Source organism: Mauremys mutica, chromosome 1, assembly GCF_020497125.1.
Source record: "Mauremys mutica isolate MM-2020 ecotype Southern chromosome 1, ASM2049712v1, whole genome shotgun sequence".
Lineage (NCBI taxonomy): Eukaryota > Metazoa > Chordata > Testudines > Geoemydidae > Mauremys > Mauremys mutica.
The window spans coordinates 304772575-304789069 of NC_059072.1; the positions used below are offsets into that span (position 1 = coordinate 304772575).

General features: G+C 45.5%; 1 protein-coding gene across 4 annotated transcripts in view; it reads left to right on the top strand.

Annotated features, from left to right (window-relative positions):
• The window catches only part of LRRC63 (leucine rich repeat containing 63), a 57628-nt gene that overhangs the window by 16245 nt on the left and 24888 nt on the right, over positions 1 to 16495 (top strand). For all 4 annotated transcript variants that reach the window (XM_045013482.1, XM_045013496.1, XM_045013490.1 and 1 more), the window contains 3 exons: positions 362 to 499; positions 1332 to 1492; positions 9342 to 9440. In XM_045013482.1, coding sequence (XP_044869417.1) covers positions 362 to 499; positions 1332 to 1492; positions 9342 to 9440 — 398 coding nt within the window. The remainder of the gene's footprint in view (positions 1 to 361; positions 500 to 1331; positions 1493 to 9341; positions 9441 to 16495) is intronic.

The following is a 16495-nucleotide window of genomic DNA, read 5'->3' on the forward strand; positions in this document are numbered from 1 at the left end:
AATCTTAACTCTAAGATAAGCCTACAGTGCATTTTAGTGGGAATATAGGTATGGGGTTTTTTTTTAAATGACTGCTAGGAATACTAGTGAAATAGTGTATCAGGAATTTCAGATAGCTGTCCTATGACACATGCAAGCTTCTCTATGATAAGAAATTCAGTTCCCTGGTGGTCATTTACACTGTCCCTTTATCCTGTTCCGGTAATGTAAAGGGGCCTTAAAAGTAAATGCTGACTTGATGGTCCGTTTATGCTGCAGAGCTGTGTAAACGGTGCTTTGTGTAAATGAGAAATGGGGTAGTCTGACTAAGTTAATACATTTCTCACATACCTCTTCTACCACCACTCCCAACTTTTTTCAGAAATGGCTTTGGAGGAGAAAATGAGAAAATCTAACTCATCGGAACAGATTTTAGAAGAAGGTGATGAAGGAAAAGGATCTTTTACAGACAATTTAAAGCTGTACACTCATGGACAGAACAAAAAAGTGTCTTCTTCAGGTAGGGGCAAGATATATGCATTACATGTATGAAATAAACTACGTACAGCACTGTAGTGGCAGTTTTGTAATGGCAATAGAAAAGATGAAGAGCAGTCCTACTATCAACTCCCAGTAGTGCATGCCATTGTTAAGGGGAGAATGAAATGGACGTTATAATAATAAATAATAGAAATGTACAATTACAATAAAACCAAGACAGGAAGGAAATTCAGAGCTAAAGCTTTTCACTCTGTTGGGTTTTTGCATTGTAAGGTCTTAAACCAGTGATTGAGGAATCCATTTGGGATGTTAACAGTAAGAGTGGTAGAAAGCTTTTGTAACCAAACCTGAAATTCATCCCAAGCTTGTGCCTTGGGTTGAGCTTCCCAGAATTAAAACCCTCAGAATCAATTGCCACTTCTGAAAATGTAGGCTTTAATGATTTATCTAAACAGAAACAAAATCTTCAGTCTCTTTAACATCATCTGTTGTGGGCTGAAGCTACAGATGGACCTGAACAAAATGCTCCCAAACTTTAGGAAAGTTCTGCTCCAAATCCAAAGTCACTGGTCAGGCCCTTTTATCAATAGCTGAAACCCATTCTGCTGCTCACCCTTCAAAAAAAAAAGTTGAAATACATTTGAACGCTTTTAAAGGGTCAAATTCTGGAGTCTTTACCCAGACATTGCTAAGATACTGATTTGTATCAGGGAATTTTGCCTGAGTAAGACCTGACAGTGCATGGAAGGATTTGGCTATAAATTTGGGATCTACATAATGAAGCTTTAGTTCTTTATTTCCTAATCTCGATGTTTATTTCCGTATTTGACTACATATATTTTTACTTGCAGAACCTGATCTTACTCTTGATGATGATACTATAAAGGGTATCCAGGGATTCGGGTACCAGAATTTGTTAAGTGAGCACGATGAACAAGAACAACTGATGGCCAGGTCCAGAATGGCAGTTTTATATTGCATAATGCATAGCAGAAATGTACTTAATCTTAAGGTATACCTTTTAAAAATTACAACTGCACCCACTCTCCGTATTGCTATCCTTAATGGTCAACTGCTGCTTTCATTAGAAGCACAATTTCCCTGGGATTAATAACTTGGCTTTCTTAACTTAATCCACCTAGAACCTGGTATTAAAATTCTCAGTATTTGGCCACTTTTTAAAAATTAAAAATGGCAAAAATCATTTAAGATTTGTTTAGTAATTTTAGAGTAGTCTTAAGCTTGGTTGTTCTAGATGCGCATTTTTAATTCTCTTGCCTCACCTTGGTCTCCTTCTCTATTATCTATTTCCTCCCCTTTTTTACCCACACTCTTCTTCCGTTATGTTGTGTGTCTCTCCTCATTTTTCCGATGTACCTCATGATTTATGTGACATCTGCTGGCTCCCAGCACCTCCTGCAGTAGTGGACTGAGTTTGAACACACTGCTGCTTCTTCTCCTCCTGTAGTGCCATCCGATTGCTTCAGCATCGTGCAAGTAGGAGTGGCAAGATCCCGAAGGTGGGAAAAGGTGCCCAATCCTCTTTCTAGAACGCCAGAGACATGACAGTCCAAAGTTTCTAGAACCTTGCCTGGCATCAGTTCGGCCCTGTTATGTACTTGCTGTTTTTAATTATTTGTTTTCATGTAATGTATGGATCTGTTGAGTCAAAGCATTGACAACTGATCTGTCAGTATAATAATGCTTAATATTTATTCAACTATTTATTATTGCTCCCTGTTTGTATTCAATCTGTAGTATCTGCTAGGTAGGTATAGTTTACTATGTAACTTTCATAGAAATGACTCATGAATTCTAGTTTACAAGGAAATAGTTACTGACATAAATAGATGTAAGGTTGTAGAGAAAAGTATATTAATGTATTGAGATTATAATGTATGATGTAATTAAATACCGTATCAAACTATTTATACCAAGGGTGTAGACAAAGGTTATGCATGCAAATGTAACTTAATTTCTTGATTTGAGCCAAATCATAAATTCATATTTTTTTACCATAGCTTTTTGCATGGGGTTCCCTAGCTTTGAAAGAAAGGGCTTTCAAAAAAATGAAAAGAAGAAGTTTCACTTTCTAGGACTCTGGACCTCTGAGTTGCAAACATCATGTGTACATCCCAGAACCTATTTAGCTAGACAGCCCCAGAGTACTCATTCCATGCACCTTAGGAAGATCACAGGAAAGAGCCCAGTGTATTTTGTACAAAGAGGGCATAATAAGAGATAAAAGTAGGAACTAGGCCATGCAGAGCATAGAAATTGGGAACAAATAGCTTAAATTTGATGCAAGAGGGAAGGGAAGATCAATGAAGTGGGAACTGAGAGGCGAGGCAGACAAAGTTTTGAGTTGCCAATGTGGCCCTCAGCTAGGCGAATATTTTGATGCTCCTTGCATAATGATTTGATACTGTCTCGTAGGACCTTTTTATAAACAAACTAGGGAAATACAACCTAGATGGAGCTGTTATAAGGTAGGTGCATAACTGGTTGGAAAACCATTCCCAGGCCTGGTCTACACTAGGACTTTAATTCGAATTTAGCAGCGTTAATTCGAACTAACCGCTCAACCGTCCACACCAGGAAGCCATTTAATTCGAACTAGAGGGCTCTTTAGTTCGAATTTGGTACTCCACCCCGACAGGTGGAGTAACGCTAAATTCGACATGGCTAGCTCGAATTAGGCTAGGTGTGGATGCAAATCAAACTTAGTAGCTCTGGGAGCTATCCCACAGTGCACCACTCTGTTGACGCTCTGGACAGCAGTCCAAGCTTGGATTCTCTGACCAGCCACACAGGAAATGACCCGGGAAAATTTGAATTCATTTTCCTGTCTGGGCACTTTGAATCTGACGTCCTGGCTGGACATCGGGGCGAGCTCCGCAGCACCTGCAATGATGCAGAGCTCTCCAGCAGAGGAGTTCATGTTATCTGTGAATAGAAAGAGGGACCCAGCATAGACTGACTGGGAACTCTTCGATCTGATCGGTGTGTGGGGCGAGGAGTCTGTGCTTTCGGAGCTGCGCTCCAAAACAGGGAATGCGAAGACCTACGAGAAGGTCTCCAAAGCCATGAGAGACAGAGGATACAGGCGGGATGCAACGCAGCGCCGCATGAAAATCAAGGACCCCAGACAAGGCTACCAAAAAATCAAAGCGGCAAACGGACGCTACGGCGCCTGCCACCACTGCCCCACCAGTGACCGTGGACTCTGACGATGGGACAGTGTCGACGGCCAGTTCCTCGGTGATGTTCGCGGACGGGGAAGATGAGGAAGGGTTTGTGGAGGACGAGGCAGGCGAGAGCGCTTACAACGCTGGTTTCCCCGACAGCCAGGATCTATTCATCACCGTCACGGAGATCCCCCAACAACCCTCCCCGGCCATTAACCCGGACCCTGAATCAGGGGAAGGAGCAGTCGGAAAGTGCTTTAACCATGTTAACTTTTATTCTTAATATAACAGGAATCTTAACTGTGTGAAAAGGAGGTCTCTCTAGATATGGGGATAGAACAGAAATCATCCTTGGAGATCTCCACGAAGCTCTCCTTGCGTTAATCGAAAAGCATCAGCAGGAGGTTCCTGGGGAGAGCTGCCTTATTGGGTGCTCCGTGGTAGCACAGTTTTCCGCGCAAGGCTTTCATGAGGTACTCAGGGAGCACTGCCTCCCCGAGCACGGCTGCATCGGGCCCTGGTTCGTGCTAGCTTTCACGCAGCATGCGCTCTCTATCTCCTTCTATCACCTCTTCAGGGTGATCTTGCTCAGAGACTCCTGCATCTAATTAGGGTAATTACTGTAATTTTACGCCTGGTCCAAAGTATTTTTAAAAAATCTACGGGCAGACGGCATAGCACAGACTCAGCACGCAGCTGCGTGACGAGCGTAACGGAAAGCCAAAGAATATAATGGACGCTCATGGAGGGAGGGGGGAATGAGGACGCAAGGTATCCCACAGTTCCTGCTGTCTCCGAAAAGTATTTGCATTCTTGGATGAGCTCCAAATGCTTCTAGGGTCAAACACAGTGTCTGCGGTGGGTCAGGGCATAGTTCGGCAATTTGCGCACACACCCCACCCACCACCAGAAGTGAAAACAATCCTCTGTTGACTCTTTTACATGTCACCCTATCTTTACTGAATGCTGCAGATAGACGCGATGGTGCAGCACTCAACACCAACATCCTTGCTCCCCCCACGCTATGGATGGCTGATGGTACAAAAAGATGGAAATCCGTCCTCATCATCAGCCTATTGGCACATGGGGCAGTGCAAAAGGGCTGGTAACCATGCCGACTAGCATCAGTAAGGTCAATCAAGGGCGCCTGTCCCTAATTTTTGATGGCAGATGGTGCAATATGGCTGGTAACCGTCCTCATCATTGCAACAGGGGGCTGAGCTCCATCAGCCCCCACCCTTCATTGTAAATAAAAGATTCAATTGCCCCTGGACTAGCAGAGGGATGATGGGCTCCTTCATCCACACTCCTTAATGTCCTGCCTGGACTAGCATTGCAGCTGGAGGCTTCCTTCCACTCATTTCTCACAAACAAGTCACTGTGTCTTATTCCTGCATTCTTTATTACTTCATCACACAAGTGGGGGACAATGGTATGGTAGCCCAGGAAGGCTGGGGTAAGAACGGAATGAACAGGTGGTGTTGTTGCAGGAGCACCCCCTGTGAATAGCATACAGCTCATAATTTATGCAGGATCTGACACAGAGCAGCTGTGCTCTCTGGTTCTATGATACAGTGGTTCTCTAGTACACTTGCCCATAATCTAGGCAGGACTGATTCTATTTTTAGATACCAAAAAGGAGGGATTGACTCAGGGAGTCATTCCCAATTTTTGCTTTTGCACCCCTGGCTGCTCGGCCAGGGGCACTTATGACAGCACCAAATGGGGCAGTGCAAAAGGACAGGTAACCATGCCCATCTTATTACCATCTTATTACCAATTTATGGTATGGTAGATGGTACAATATGGCTGGTAACCATCTCTGCTGTCATGCAAAAGCAAAAGCATGCTGCTGTGTAGCGCTGCTGGCCCGCCACTGTCAGCGGCATCTAGTACACATACGGTGACATACACAAAAGGCAAAACAGTGTCCATGGTTGCCACGCTATGGCGTATGCCAGGGCAATTCTGGGAAAACGGGCTTGAAATGATTGTCTGCCGTTGCTTTCCCAGAGGAAGGAATGACTGGCGACATTTTCCCAGAATCCACCGCGAAAATGATTTCTGCCCCAGCAGGCACAGGGGTCTCAACCCAGAATTCACAGAGACAGCCTAGACTCAGTTAATTGTTCGCAAAAATGTATCTTTGCAAGGAATTCACTCCCTGTTTCCCATCTCACAGCTTCTCCCTCGCAGAGGCTGGCAAAGATTAGGTGGCGAAAGAAAAAGACAAGGGACAAGATATTCGAGGAACGTATGGGCTGCTACCTAGCAGAGGCAGACCAGCAGAGCCAGTGGAGGGAGACCGTCTCTCTGTGCCAGCGCTCACACAGCGAACGGGAGGAGAGGTGGCGTGAGGAAGACAAGCAGGCGACTGAAACAATGCTTGGACTAGTGAGGGAGCAAACGGACACGCTCAGGCGCCTTGTGGATGTTCTGCAGGACCGCAGGAGGACAGAGACACCCTGCAGTGTATCTGCAACCGCACTCCCCCGCCACAAAGTCCCATACCCCCCTCCCCGAAAATAATCAGGAGGAGGGGCGGCCGGGGATGTGAATACTGTCACTGCACCACAGCACAGTGCTCAAGTACCCAAAAGCTCTCATACCCTACATTTGCCGAAGTCCTTCACTTCCAGACTCACAGTAGTCCCAATCCCAGTCCCATCCCCTAACTGTCTATGTAATTAATAAAAATGCTTTGCTGTTAATTACTGTTTCCGTTATGTTTTTTCAAAGAAGACTGTGTTTGAATGGGGGGCGTGGGGAAGGGGGTGGTTAATTGCATAGGACAGTCACCTTTCCCAGGGTACAGACACGGGGGCAGGATCAGCAGCGGGTCACACACACGGTGCAGTCAGTAGGCACCCTGGTCGGTTTCTGGAGGTGGTTTCCAGGATCTGTGTGGGCGGGGGAGATGTGACTTTGCAGCGGGGGAGGGCGGTTACAGATCTTATACAGCGGTCCTTGTCCTGGACCGCTGAGTCACGCAGCTGAGGAATCTGTATCCGTCCTCCTCCACCACAAGGTCACATATCCGCCCGCACACAGAATTCCATAAAGAGGGATGGCAGGCTCCGTTGAAAGAAGCATTCCGGCACTGCGGACCGCTCTAGGAGCAGGAGCCTGTCATTCCTTGAGTTTAGAGGCGGTCTTTACATCACCACACACCCTACCCAGCACAGCCTGCGTCCCAGTTTCAACCCTTTCACGAAAAGTCATGAATAAAGAAACCTTTGTTAAGTAATAATGGGACATGTATTTTATTTTTACACGTGTGCTGGAAGTGGGGGTAACGGGGTGAACGGGGTATGTAACCGAAGAGGAGAGTCAACAGTAACTGGGTAAAGAAACAGGGGCAGGTTCAGCTTCTCTGTAAAGAAACTGAACAGTCACAGGTCACGCTGCTCACTGCTCGCTGGTATTTGAAGAGTTCCTTGTCGCTGTCCCAGGCGCCTGTATAGGGCTTCATGAGCAAGTGCATTAGCGGGCAGGCTGGGTCCCCGAGGATGACTATAGGCATCTGCACATCCACAACAGTTATTTCGTGGTCCGGGAAGAAACTACCTTCCTGCAGGCGTCTGAGCAGCCCACAGTTCCTGAAAACACACGCATCATGAACCTTGCCCGGCCACCCGACGTTGATGTTTGTAAAACGTCCCCTATGGTCCCCCAGTGCTTGCAGCACCATTGAAAAGTAGCCCAATTTCTCAGCAGCTGACTGTGGAAGAGGTGGACGATAAAGTGCGAGGAGGAGAAAACGGCGATGATCGCAGCGGGCTCCGTGCTTGCAGTGCTGTGGCGTCCGCGCTGTCACTGACCAGAAAAGTGCACGAACAGATTGCCCGCAGGCGCTTTCAAGGAGGGAGGGAGGGAGGTTGTGATTGACGGTTCAATGACGACACTTACCCAAAACCACCCTCGACACATTTCTCCCCCCAGCAGGCATTGGGGGCTCTACCCAGCATTCCAATGGGCAGCGGGGACTGCGGGAACTGTGGGATAGCTTCCCACAGTGCACCGCTTCCAAAGTCGACGCTGGCCCCGTGAATGTGGACTCAGAAATTCGAATTAGTGTATTTAGTATGGATACACAAATTCGACTTCATAAGGTCGAATCCACAAATTCGAACTAAGTTGATTCGAAATAGTCTTGTAGTGTAGACAAGGCCCCAGAGAGTACGTATTATTGGATTACAATCAAGCTGGAAGGGAATAACAAGTGGGAACTCACAGGGATTGGTACTGGGTCTGCCTCTGTTCAGCATCTTCATCAGTGATTTAGAAAGTGTCATAAAGAGTATACTTATAAGGTTTGAAGACGATACTAAGCTGGGAGGGGTTGGTTGAAAGTGCATTGGAAGATAGGATTAAAATTCAAAATGATCTAGACAAACTGGAGAAATGGCCTGAAGTAAATAGGGTGAAATTCAATGAGGACAAATGCAAAGTACTCCACTTACGAAGGAACAATCAGTTGTACACACACAAAATGGGAAATGACTGCATAGAAAGGAGAACTGTGGAAAGGGATCTGGGGTTTATAGTCACAAGCTAAATATGAGTCAACAGTATAAAACTTTTGCAAAAAAGCGAACATAATTCTGGGATATATTAGCAGGAGTATTGTAAGCAAGACACGCTGATAAGGCATCAGCTGGAGTATTGTGTCCAGTTCTGGGCACCACATTTCAGGAAAGACGTGGACAAATTAGAGGAAGTACAGAGGAGAGCAACAAAAATGATTAAAGGTCTAGAAAAATGATCTATGAAGAAAGATTGAAAAAAATGGGGTTTGTTTAGTCTGGAGAACAGAAGGCTGAGAGGGGACATGATAACAGTTTTCAAGTACATAAAAGGTTACTAGAGGGAGGCGGTAGAAATATTGTTTTTGTTAACCTCTCAGGATAGGACAAGAAGCAATGGGCTTTAATTGCAGTAAGGAAGGTTTAGGTTGGACATTAGGAAAAACTTCCTAACTGTCAGGATAGTTAAACACTGGAATAAATTGCCTAAGGAGGTTGTGGAATCTCCGTCACTGAAGGTTTTTAAGAACAGGTTAGACCAGGGATCAGCAACCTCTGGCATGCGGCTCGCCACAGTAAGCACCTGGAAGGCCGGGCTAGTTTGTTTACCTGCCGCATCGGCAGGTTCATCCGATCACGGCTCCCACTGGCCACGGTTCACCGTCCCAAGCCAATGGGGGTGGCAGAAAGCGGCATGGGTGAGGGATGTGCTGGCCGTGGCTTCCTGCCACCCCCATTGGCCTGGGACTTTGAACTGCAGCCAGTTGGAGCCACAATCGGACGAACCTGCCAACGCGGCAGGTAAACAAACTGGCCCAGCCCGCCACCGTACTTACCCTGGTGAGCCGCCTGCCAGAGGTTGCCAACCCCTGGGTTAGACAAACACCTGTCAGGAATAATCTAGTCCTGCCTTGCGTGCAGGAGATCGGACTAGATAACCTAAAGTCCCTTCCAGTCCTACACTTCTATGATTCTATGTATCTATCAATGGAGTCATGTTGCTGATTTGTCTAATTATTTTTTTAATGATAAATCTTTTAAATTAAGGCCTGGTGGAGCCTGTTCTTAGCTCGTTTTTTTTCCTCTTGATAAAAAATGTTGATTTTTATTTAGTTAATATATCTTTTCTACTGCTTATGTCTTCTAGGGCTATTTTCTGACTCTCCTTCCAGACCTTACACCTTTAGTCGACACTTTGGTGTATCTTAACCTGTCATTCAATGACTTACACTTTTTTCCCAGGGAGGTATGTACCAGTTATTTTCCTTATTGTTATTAAGGGTAAAACTGTAAGACAGCCTGAATTTTTATAATTTAATATTAAACTAAACATAAAAAAAATAACTTTCAAACAACGATATAATAAGAGATGCAAATTGCATAGCTCAGATATTGGAAAAACATCATTCCTTTACTTTTCTGGTTATTTATGGGATAGTAAGAATCAATGTGAGCCTGGAAAGATTCCAACAAGATTTAGAAATACCTCTGCATCTGTGTCTGAAGATCTCATTCCAATCTTGCTTTATACTAGTGTCACTCAGTTGACTTCAATGGGAAGTTATTCCTAATTTAAATTTATCTTCATTTATAGAGCACCAATCTATGGGTTGATATTAATATTACACACACAAAATACTCTGAAAGAACCTTAATCCAGTTGCAAAGTCAAGCACTCAAAAGTTAGGAAATTCCAGAAATAAAATTGCCTGTGCAATCTTAATTCAACTCCCTTGTGCATATGCTAAGATCCAGTCCTCAATTACATGATCTCCTCTTATTCACTCCCAGTGGAGCATAAGGCGTCAACCATTCTCCTCCATTCATTTCGTTCTTGAGCGAGGCAGCAAATTTCATCCCACTTCATTCCCATGCCTTTCATTTCCTCTTCAATGGTCCTTCGCCACGTCCCCAATGGTCTACCTCTCCTCCTTCTTCCTTGTGGTGTCCATCGTAGGGCAATATGAGGGTGTCTATCAGCACCCATTCTCAACACATGCCCCAACCATCTCCATCTTCGTTGTTTGGCTTCATCCACTATGTTGTTAATGCCCGTTAATCGGCTCACTTCAACATTGGTGATACGCTGCGGCCAGTGTATGTTAAGAATTCGCCTAAGATACCTTCCTTCAAAACCCCAAAGCCGACTTTCTATCTTCTTGTTGGTCCTCCATGTTTCTGCCGCATAAAGCAACACAGAGCAGATGTTCGACCTGTAGATCTCTACCTTGGTTTTCATTTGCAAGATGGCCGACCTCCAAATGTTCTGAAGTCTATAGAATGCAGTTGCTGCAGGACCGATTCTGGTAGATATCTCCTTCTGAATATTACCATCAGCCGATATGTAACTACCAAGATATTTAAAATCGTTCACCTCCTCCAATTCTACGTCACATACTACTGTCGTCGTCGAGCTGGCTGTTTTTACTTTCATTGTTTTGCTCTTACCGGCGTGGATATTAAGTCCCACGCACCTTGCTGCTATACGTACTCTATCAGTCTTCTCTTGGAGGTCCATCTGAGAGCTTGAAATCAGGGTGATGTCATCCGCAAAGTCACAATCTTCAATATGACCAGAGGGTCCCCATGCGATCCCTCTTGGCCTATCTTCGGTGGCTTTCCGCATCACCCATCCGCACAACCCTCCTCCTTTCACATCTTGGGCTTGGGACCAAGCAACGGCGGAGTTCAATTACATGATCACATACTACTTTTTCCACAGGATCCGTGCCTCATTCAGTGCACAGGATGGACAGTACTCAACTAATAAGCAGCTAGTCAATATTTTTTTCTCCTCATTGTTCAGTGTGTGGCTGTAGGATTTACTTACCGCACATTATTCAAATCCTACTCTGAAGTCAGAAGTATTAAATTTCTCAGGGGCTTTGTATAACGCCCAGAACTATAGCATCTGAGTGTTTCACAAACATTGATGACTTGATTTTCACCACAGTTCTGTGAGATGAATGGGTATTTATTATCCCTATTCTGCAGATGGAGAGCTGAGGCACAAAAAGATTAAAGTCACAACTATCCACTAATTTTGGGAGCCCAGTTTGTGATCCTGGAACCTGATTTTACAGAGTATTTACCATTATAGAGCACAGTATATGTATGTTTAGGGCCCTGCCAAATTCACGGTCCATTTTGGTCAATTTCATGGTCATAGGATTTTAAAAATCGTAAATTTCATGATTTCAGCTATTTAAATGAGAAATGTCATGGTGTTGTTATTGTAGGGATTACGACCCAAGAAGGAGTTGGGGAGGGGGTCACAAGGTTATTGTAGGAGGGGTTGCAGTACTGCTACCCTTACTTCTACGCTGCTGCTGGCAGAGGTGCTGCCTTCAGAGCTGGGCAGCTGGAGAGCGGTGGATGCTGGTTGGGACCCCATCTCTGAAGCAGAGCCGCCTCCAGCAGCAGCATAGAAGTAAGGATGGCATGGTATGGTATTGCCACCTTTACTTCTGTGCTGCTGCCTGCACAGCTGGGCCCTCAGTCAGCAGCCACCACTCTCCAGCTGCCCAGCTCTGAAAGCAGCAGCGCAGAAGTAAGGATGGCATGGTATGGTTTTTGCCACCCTTACTTCTGTGCTGCTGCTGGCGGGGAGCTACCTTCAGAAATGGGCGCCTGGCCAACAGCCGTCACTCTCTGGTCACCCAGCTCTGAAAGCAGCACCAAAGTAAGAATGGTAATACTGTGACCTCCCACCCATAACTCCCTTTTGGGTCAGGACCCCAGTTTGTGAAACGCTGGTCTCTCTCTTCTTCCCCCTCCCACCCCGGTATAGTATAGGGTAAAAGCATACAAAATACCAGATTTCACGGGGGGAATCCAGATTTCACGGTCTGTGATGCGTTTTTCATGGCCATGAATTTGATAGGGCCCTATGTATGTTCAAAGCACAGCTTCCATTGACTTCAGTTGCAGCTGTGAGTGCTCAGCATTTCTGCACATAAAGCCCCAAGGTCTGACTCTGGGCACCCATAAAATGAGGAACACACAATTAGTGATGACCTGGGGTTGTGAGTTCAGTCCTTGAGGGGGCCATTTAGGGAAGTGGGGATTGGTCCTGCTTTGAGCAGGGGGTTGGACTAGATGATCTCCTGAGGTCCCTTCCAACCCTAATAATCTGTGATTCTGTGACAAAAGTTTGGTTTAAGTGATTTGCCTAGTATACATAGGAACTCTATGGCAGAGGTAGGAGTAGAATCAAATTCTCCAGGGCAGCATTCAGTTTCCTTAACCACTTCCACTCTACTCTGTGCTGATAAGGCCTCAGCTGGAGTATTGTGTACAGTTCTGGGTGCCATGTTTCAGGAAAGATGTGGACAAATTGGAGAAAGTCCAGAGAAGAGCAACAAAAATGATTAAAGTTCTAAAAAATATGACCTATGAGGAAAGATTGAAAAATGGGGTTTGTTTAGTCTGGAGAAAAGAAGACTGAGTGGGAACATGATAACCATTTTCAAGTACATAAAATATGGTTATAAGGAGGAGGGAGAAAAATTGTTCTTGTTAACCTCTCAGGATAGGCTTAAATTGCAGAAAGGGAGATTTAGTTTGGACATTAGGAAAAGCTTCCTAACTGTCAGGGTAATTAAGCACTGGAACAAATTGCTTAGAGAGGTTGTGGAATCTCCATCATTGGAGGTTTTAAGAACAGGTTGTACAAACACCTGTCAGGAATGGTCTTGTTATTACGTAGTCCTTCCCTGAGTGCAGGGGATTGGATTGGATGACCTCTCGAGGTCCCTTCCCGTCCTACAATGTTATGATTCTATGAGACAATCATTCCTCTTCCTATAGTCCCCTGTCTCATTCACCACACACCTTCCAACTGCCATAAATGAAGCAGGGTGCCTGCAGACAACAGCCTCCTGTACTACACAACCCTGATTCATTCCCAGAGCAAGTTAAGAGGTAGGGGTCCTGTGGGAAAATAGTATGTGATAGTGTAATTAGACTGTATCATAATACATATAGATAAAGGCCAAATTAAGGTTGCCCTGGCAACCTTAATTTTGGCATTTCCAAATTTTGAGTATTTGACTTTGCAAGCCTAACAGTGTTTGCTTAACATAGTTTTTGTGTAATTTCCTAGGTTTTTGAAAAAGCAAACTGAAAAACATTGTACTGAGGCCCACATGGGTCATCAGCAGGGTTGGAATCTTTGGATCCATCACAAAGACCTCTGCCATTTGAACTAACAGAGTAACTGATAGATGATAACATACTACTGCTGTGGAGCAATACTCAAGGGGGCCAGCACACTTTGCCACCAATACTTATTCACAGGAAAGGAATGGTGAGACACTGGAGTATTGGTTTCTATTCCAGACTGGTCTGTCCCTTTCCCCCAAGCGTGATCTGTAGTACCTCATCTCTCCCACTGGTCCTTGTCCCAGTCCTGCCTCTTCCCCACCCCTGGCTTCTCATCTTGGTCTCCTTCTCCTTATCTAGCCACTCCCAGTCTCAAGCTTTTCATCTAGTCTCAGAATCCTTGTCCAGCAAGCCCTACCTCACCCCTCAGGGCTCCCTGTTCTAGTCTCCTTGCCCAGACATTTCCAGTTCACCCCAGACCTTCATCTAAGCTGTCTCTCTCCCCCAGACTGGCCTCCTGTCTCGTCTCATCATCCACATTCCCCGTCCCCACTGTCTCTCACTCCAGTTGCAATTTCTTTCCCCAGGCTCCTTGTCCAATCTCAGTGTTGTTATTCACCCCCTCACACACAGTGGGTTCTTATCTTAGTCTCTTTACCTAGTCAGTCCTGCACTCCCCACAGCTCCTCATGCAATCTCTGTCTCTCCCACCTACTGAGCTTAAACTCAAAAAGGAAGCTTTGCAAGAAGTGAAAATTTGGACAGATGACTAGGGAGTAGTATAAAAATATTGCTAGAGCATGCAGGGGTGTAATCAGGAAGGCCAAGGCACAATTGGAATTGCAGCTAGCAAGGGATGTGAAGGGTAACAAGAAGGGTTTCTACAGGTGTGTTAGCAACAAGAAGTTCAGGGAAAGTGTGGGACGCTTACTGAATGGGGGAGGCAACATAGTCAGTGCCGGCTCCAGGCACCAGCTTATCAAGCAGGTGCTTGGGGCTGCAACTCCGGAGCGGGGCGGCACTTTCAGGTATTCGGCGGCAATTTGGCGGAGGGTCCCTCACTCCCACTCAGAGCGAAGGGCCTCCTGCTGAATTGCCGCAGATTGCGATCGCGGCTTCTTTTTTTTTTTGGCTGCTTGGGGCGGCAAAACCCCTGGAGCCGGCCCTGAACATAGTGACAGATGATGTAGAAAAAGCTGAAATACTCAATGCTTTTTTCCCTCAATCTTCACACGCAAGGGCAGCTCCCAGACTGCTGCACTGGGCAACACAGCATGGGGAGTAGGTGAGCACTTAGTGGTGAAAGAAGAGGTTAAGGACTATTTAGAAAAGCTGGACATGCACAAGTCCATGTGTCCAGATCTAATGCATCTAAGGGTGCTGAGGGAGTTCGCTGATGTGATTGCAGAGCCATTGGCCATTATCTTTGAAAATTCGTGGAGATCAGGGGAGGTCCTGGATGATTGGAAAAAGGCAAATATAGTGTCTATATTTTAAAAAAGGGAAAAAAGAGAATGCGGGGAACTACAGACCAGTCAGCCTCACTTCAGTCCCCGACAAAATCATGGAGCAGGTCCTCAAGGAATCCATTTTGAAGCACTTGGAGGAGAGGAAGGTGATCAGGAACAGTCAACATGGATTCACCAAGGGCAAGTCATGCCTGACCAACCTGATTGCCTTCTATGATGAGATAACGGGCTCTGTGAATATGGGGAAAGCAGTAGATGTGATATATCTTGACTTTAGCAAAGCTTTTGATATGGTGTCCCACAGTATTCTTGCCAGCAAGTTAAAAAAAGTATGGATAGGATGAATGGACTATAGGGTGGATAGAAAGCAGGCTAGATTGTTGGGTTCAACAGGTAGTGATCAACGGCTCGCTGTCTAGTTGGCAGCTGGTATCAAGCAGGTTTTGTTAAACATCTTTATTAATGATCTGGATGACAGGATTAATTGCACCCTCAGCATGTTCACGGATGACATTAAGCTGGGGGGAGAGGTAGATACGATGGAGGGTAGGGAGAGGGTCCAGAGTAAACTCGTCAGATTGGAGGATTGGGCCAAAAGAAATCTGATGAGGTTCAACAAGGACAAGTGCAGAGTTCTGCACTTAGGAAGAAAGAATCCCATGCACCGCTACAGGCTGGGGACTGACTGGCTAAGCAGCAGTTCTGCAGAAAAGGACCTGGGGATTACAGTGGATGAGAAGCTGGATATGAGTCAGCAGTATGCCCTTGTTGCCAAGAAGGCCAATGGCATATTGGGTTGTATTAGTAGGAGCATTGCCAGCAGATCGAGGGATAGCAGCTTTCAGTTACCTGAAGGGGGGTTCCAAAGAGGATGGAGCTAGGCTGTTCTCAGTGGTGGCAGATGACAGAACAAGGATCAATGGTCTCAAGTTGCAGTGGGGGAGGTCTAGGTTGGAATTAGGAAACACTATTTCACTAGGAGTGTGGTGAAGCACTGGAATGGGTTACCTAGGGAGGTGGTGGAATCTCCATCCTTAGAGGTTTTTAAGGCTCGGCTTGACAAAGCCTTGGCTGAGATGATTTAGTTGGTGTTGGTCCTGCTTTGTGCAAAGGGTTGGACTAGATGACCTCCTGAGGTCTCTTCCAAACCTAATATTCTATGATTCTGTGATTCTATTCTATGATACTGGTTCCCCATCTCCATTCCCATTGTCCCTTCCTGTCTCCTAGTCTCCTTCCAACCAGTCCTAGTTTCTGTTCCCACCCAGTCCCCGAACTCCCTCCTGGCTCCCAGTCTCTGACTCCTCCATGCTGCATGGGCCAAGGGTGGGAGGGGCGGCATTAGCTCACCCGTGTTCTCAATCTCTCAGTTAATGTGCTTGGACCCAGATATGGTATGGGCTGCAGCATCCCAGAGCTGCCATCGCTGGGAAAGTCCTGTTCTGACCTGTCTGTACACATTCAATGCAGACATAAACTTTAGGGAAATTAGCTGCTAAAATCTAAAGAAGTCTCTACTGATCATACGTGAACTGTGATTTTTCAAAGGCTTATAACTTGGCCAAATTTGGGCTGATTTTCATAGGGACAGCAAAAGGCACATCCATGACACAAAGGCCACCCCTCTGCCACATTTTAAATCCCAAAGTATGGGGATGCTAGAACTTAAAAACAAAAATTAATCATATTTTTAACATAGTCAAAATAATGTATTTTTCCCTAGCTTCAT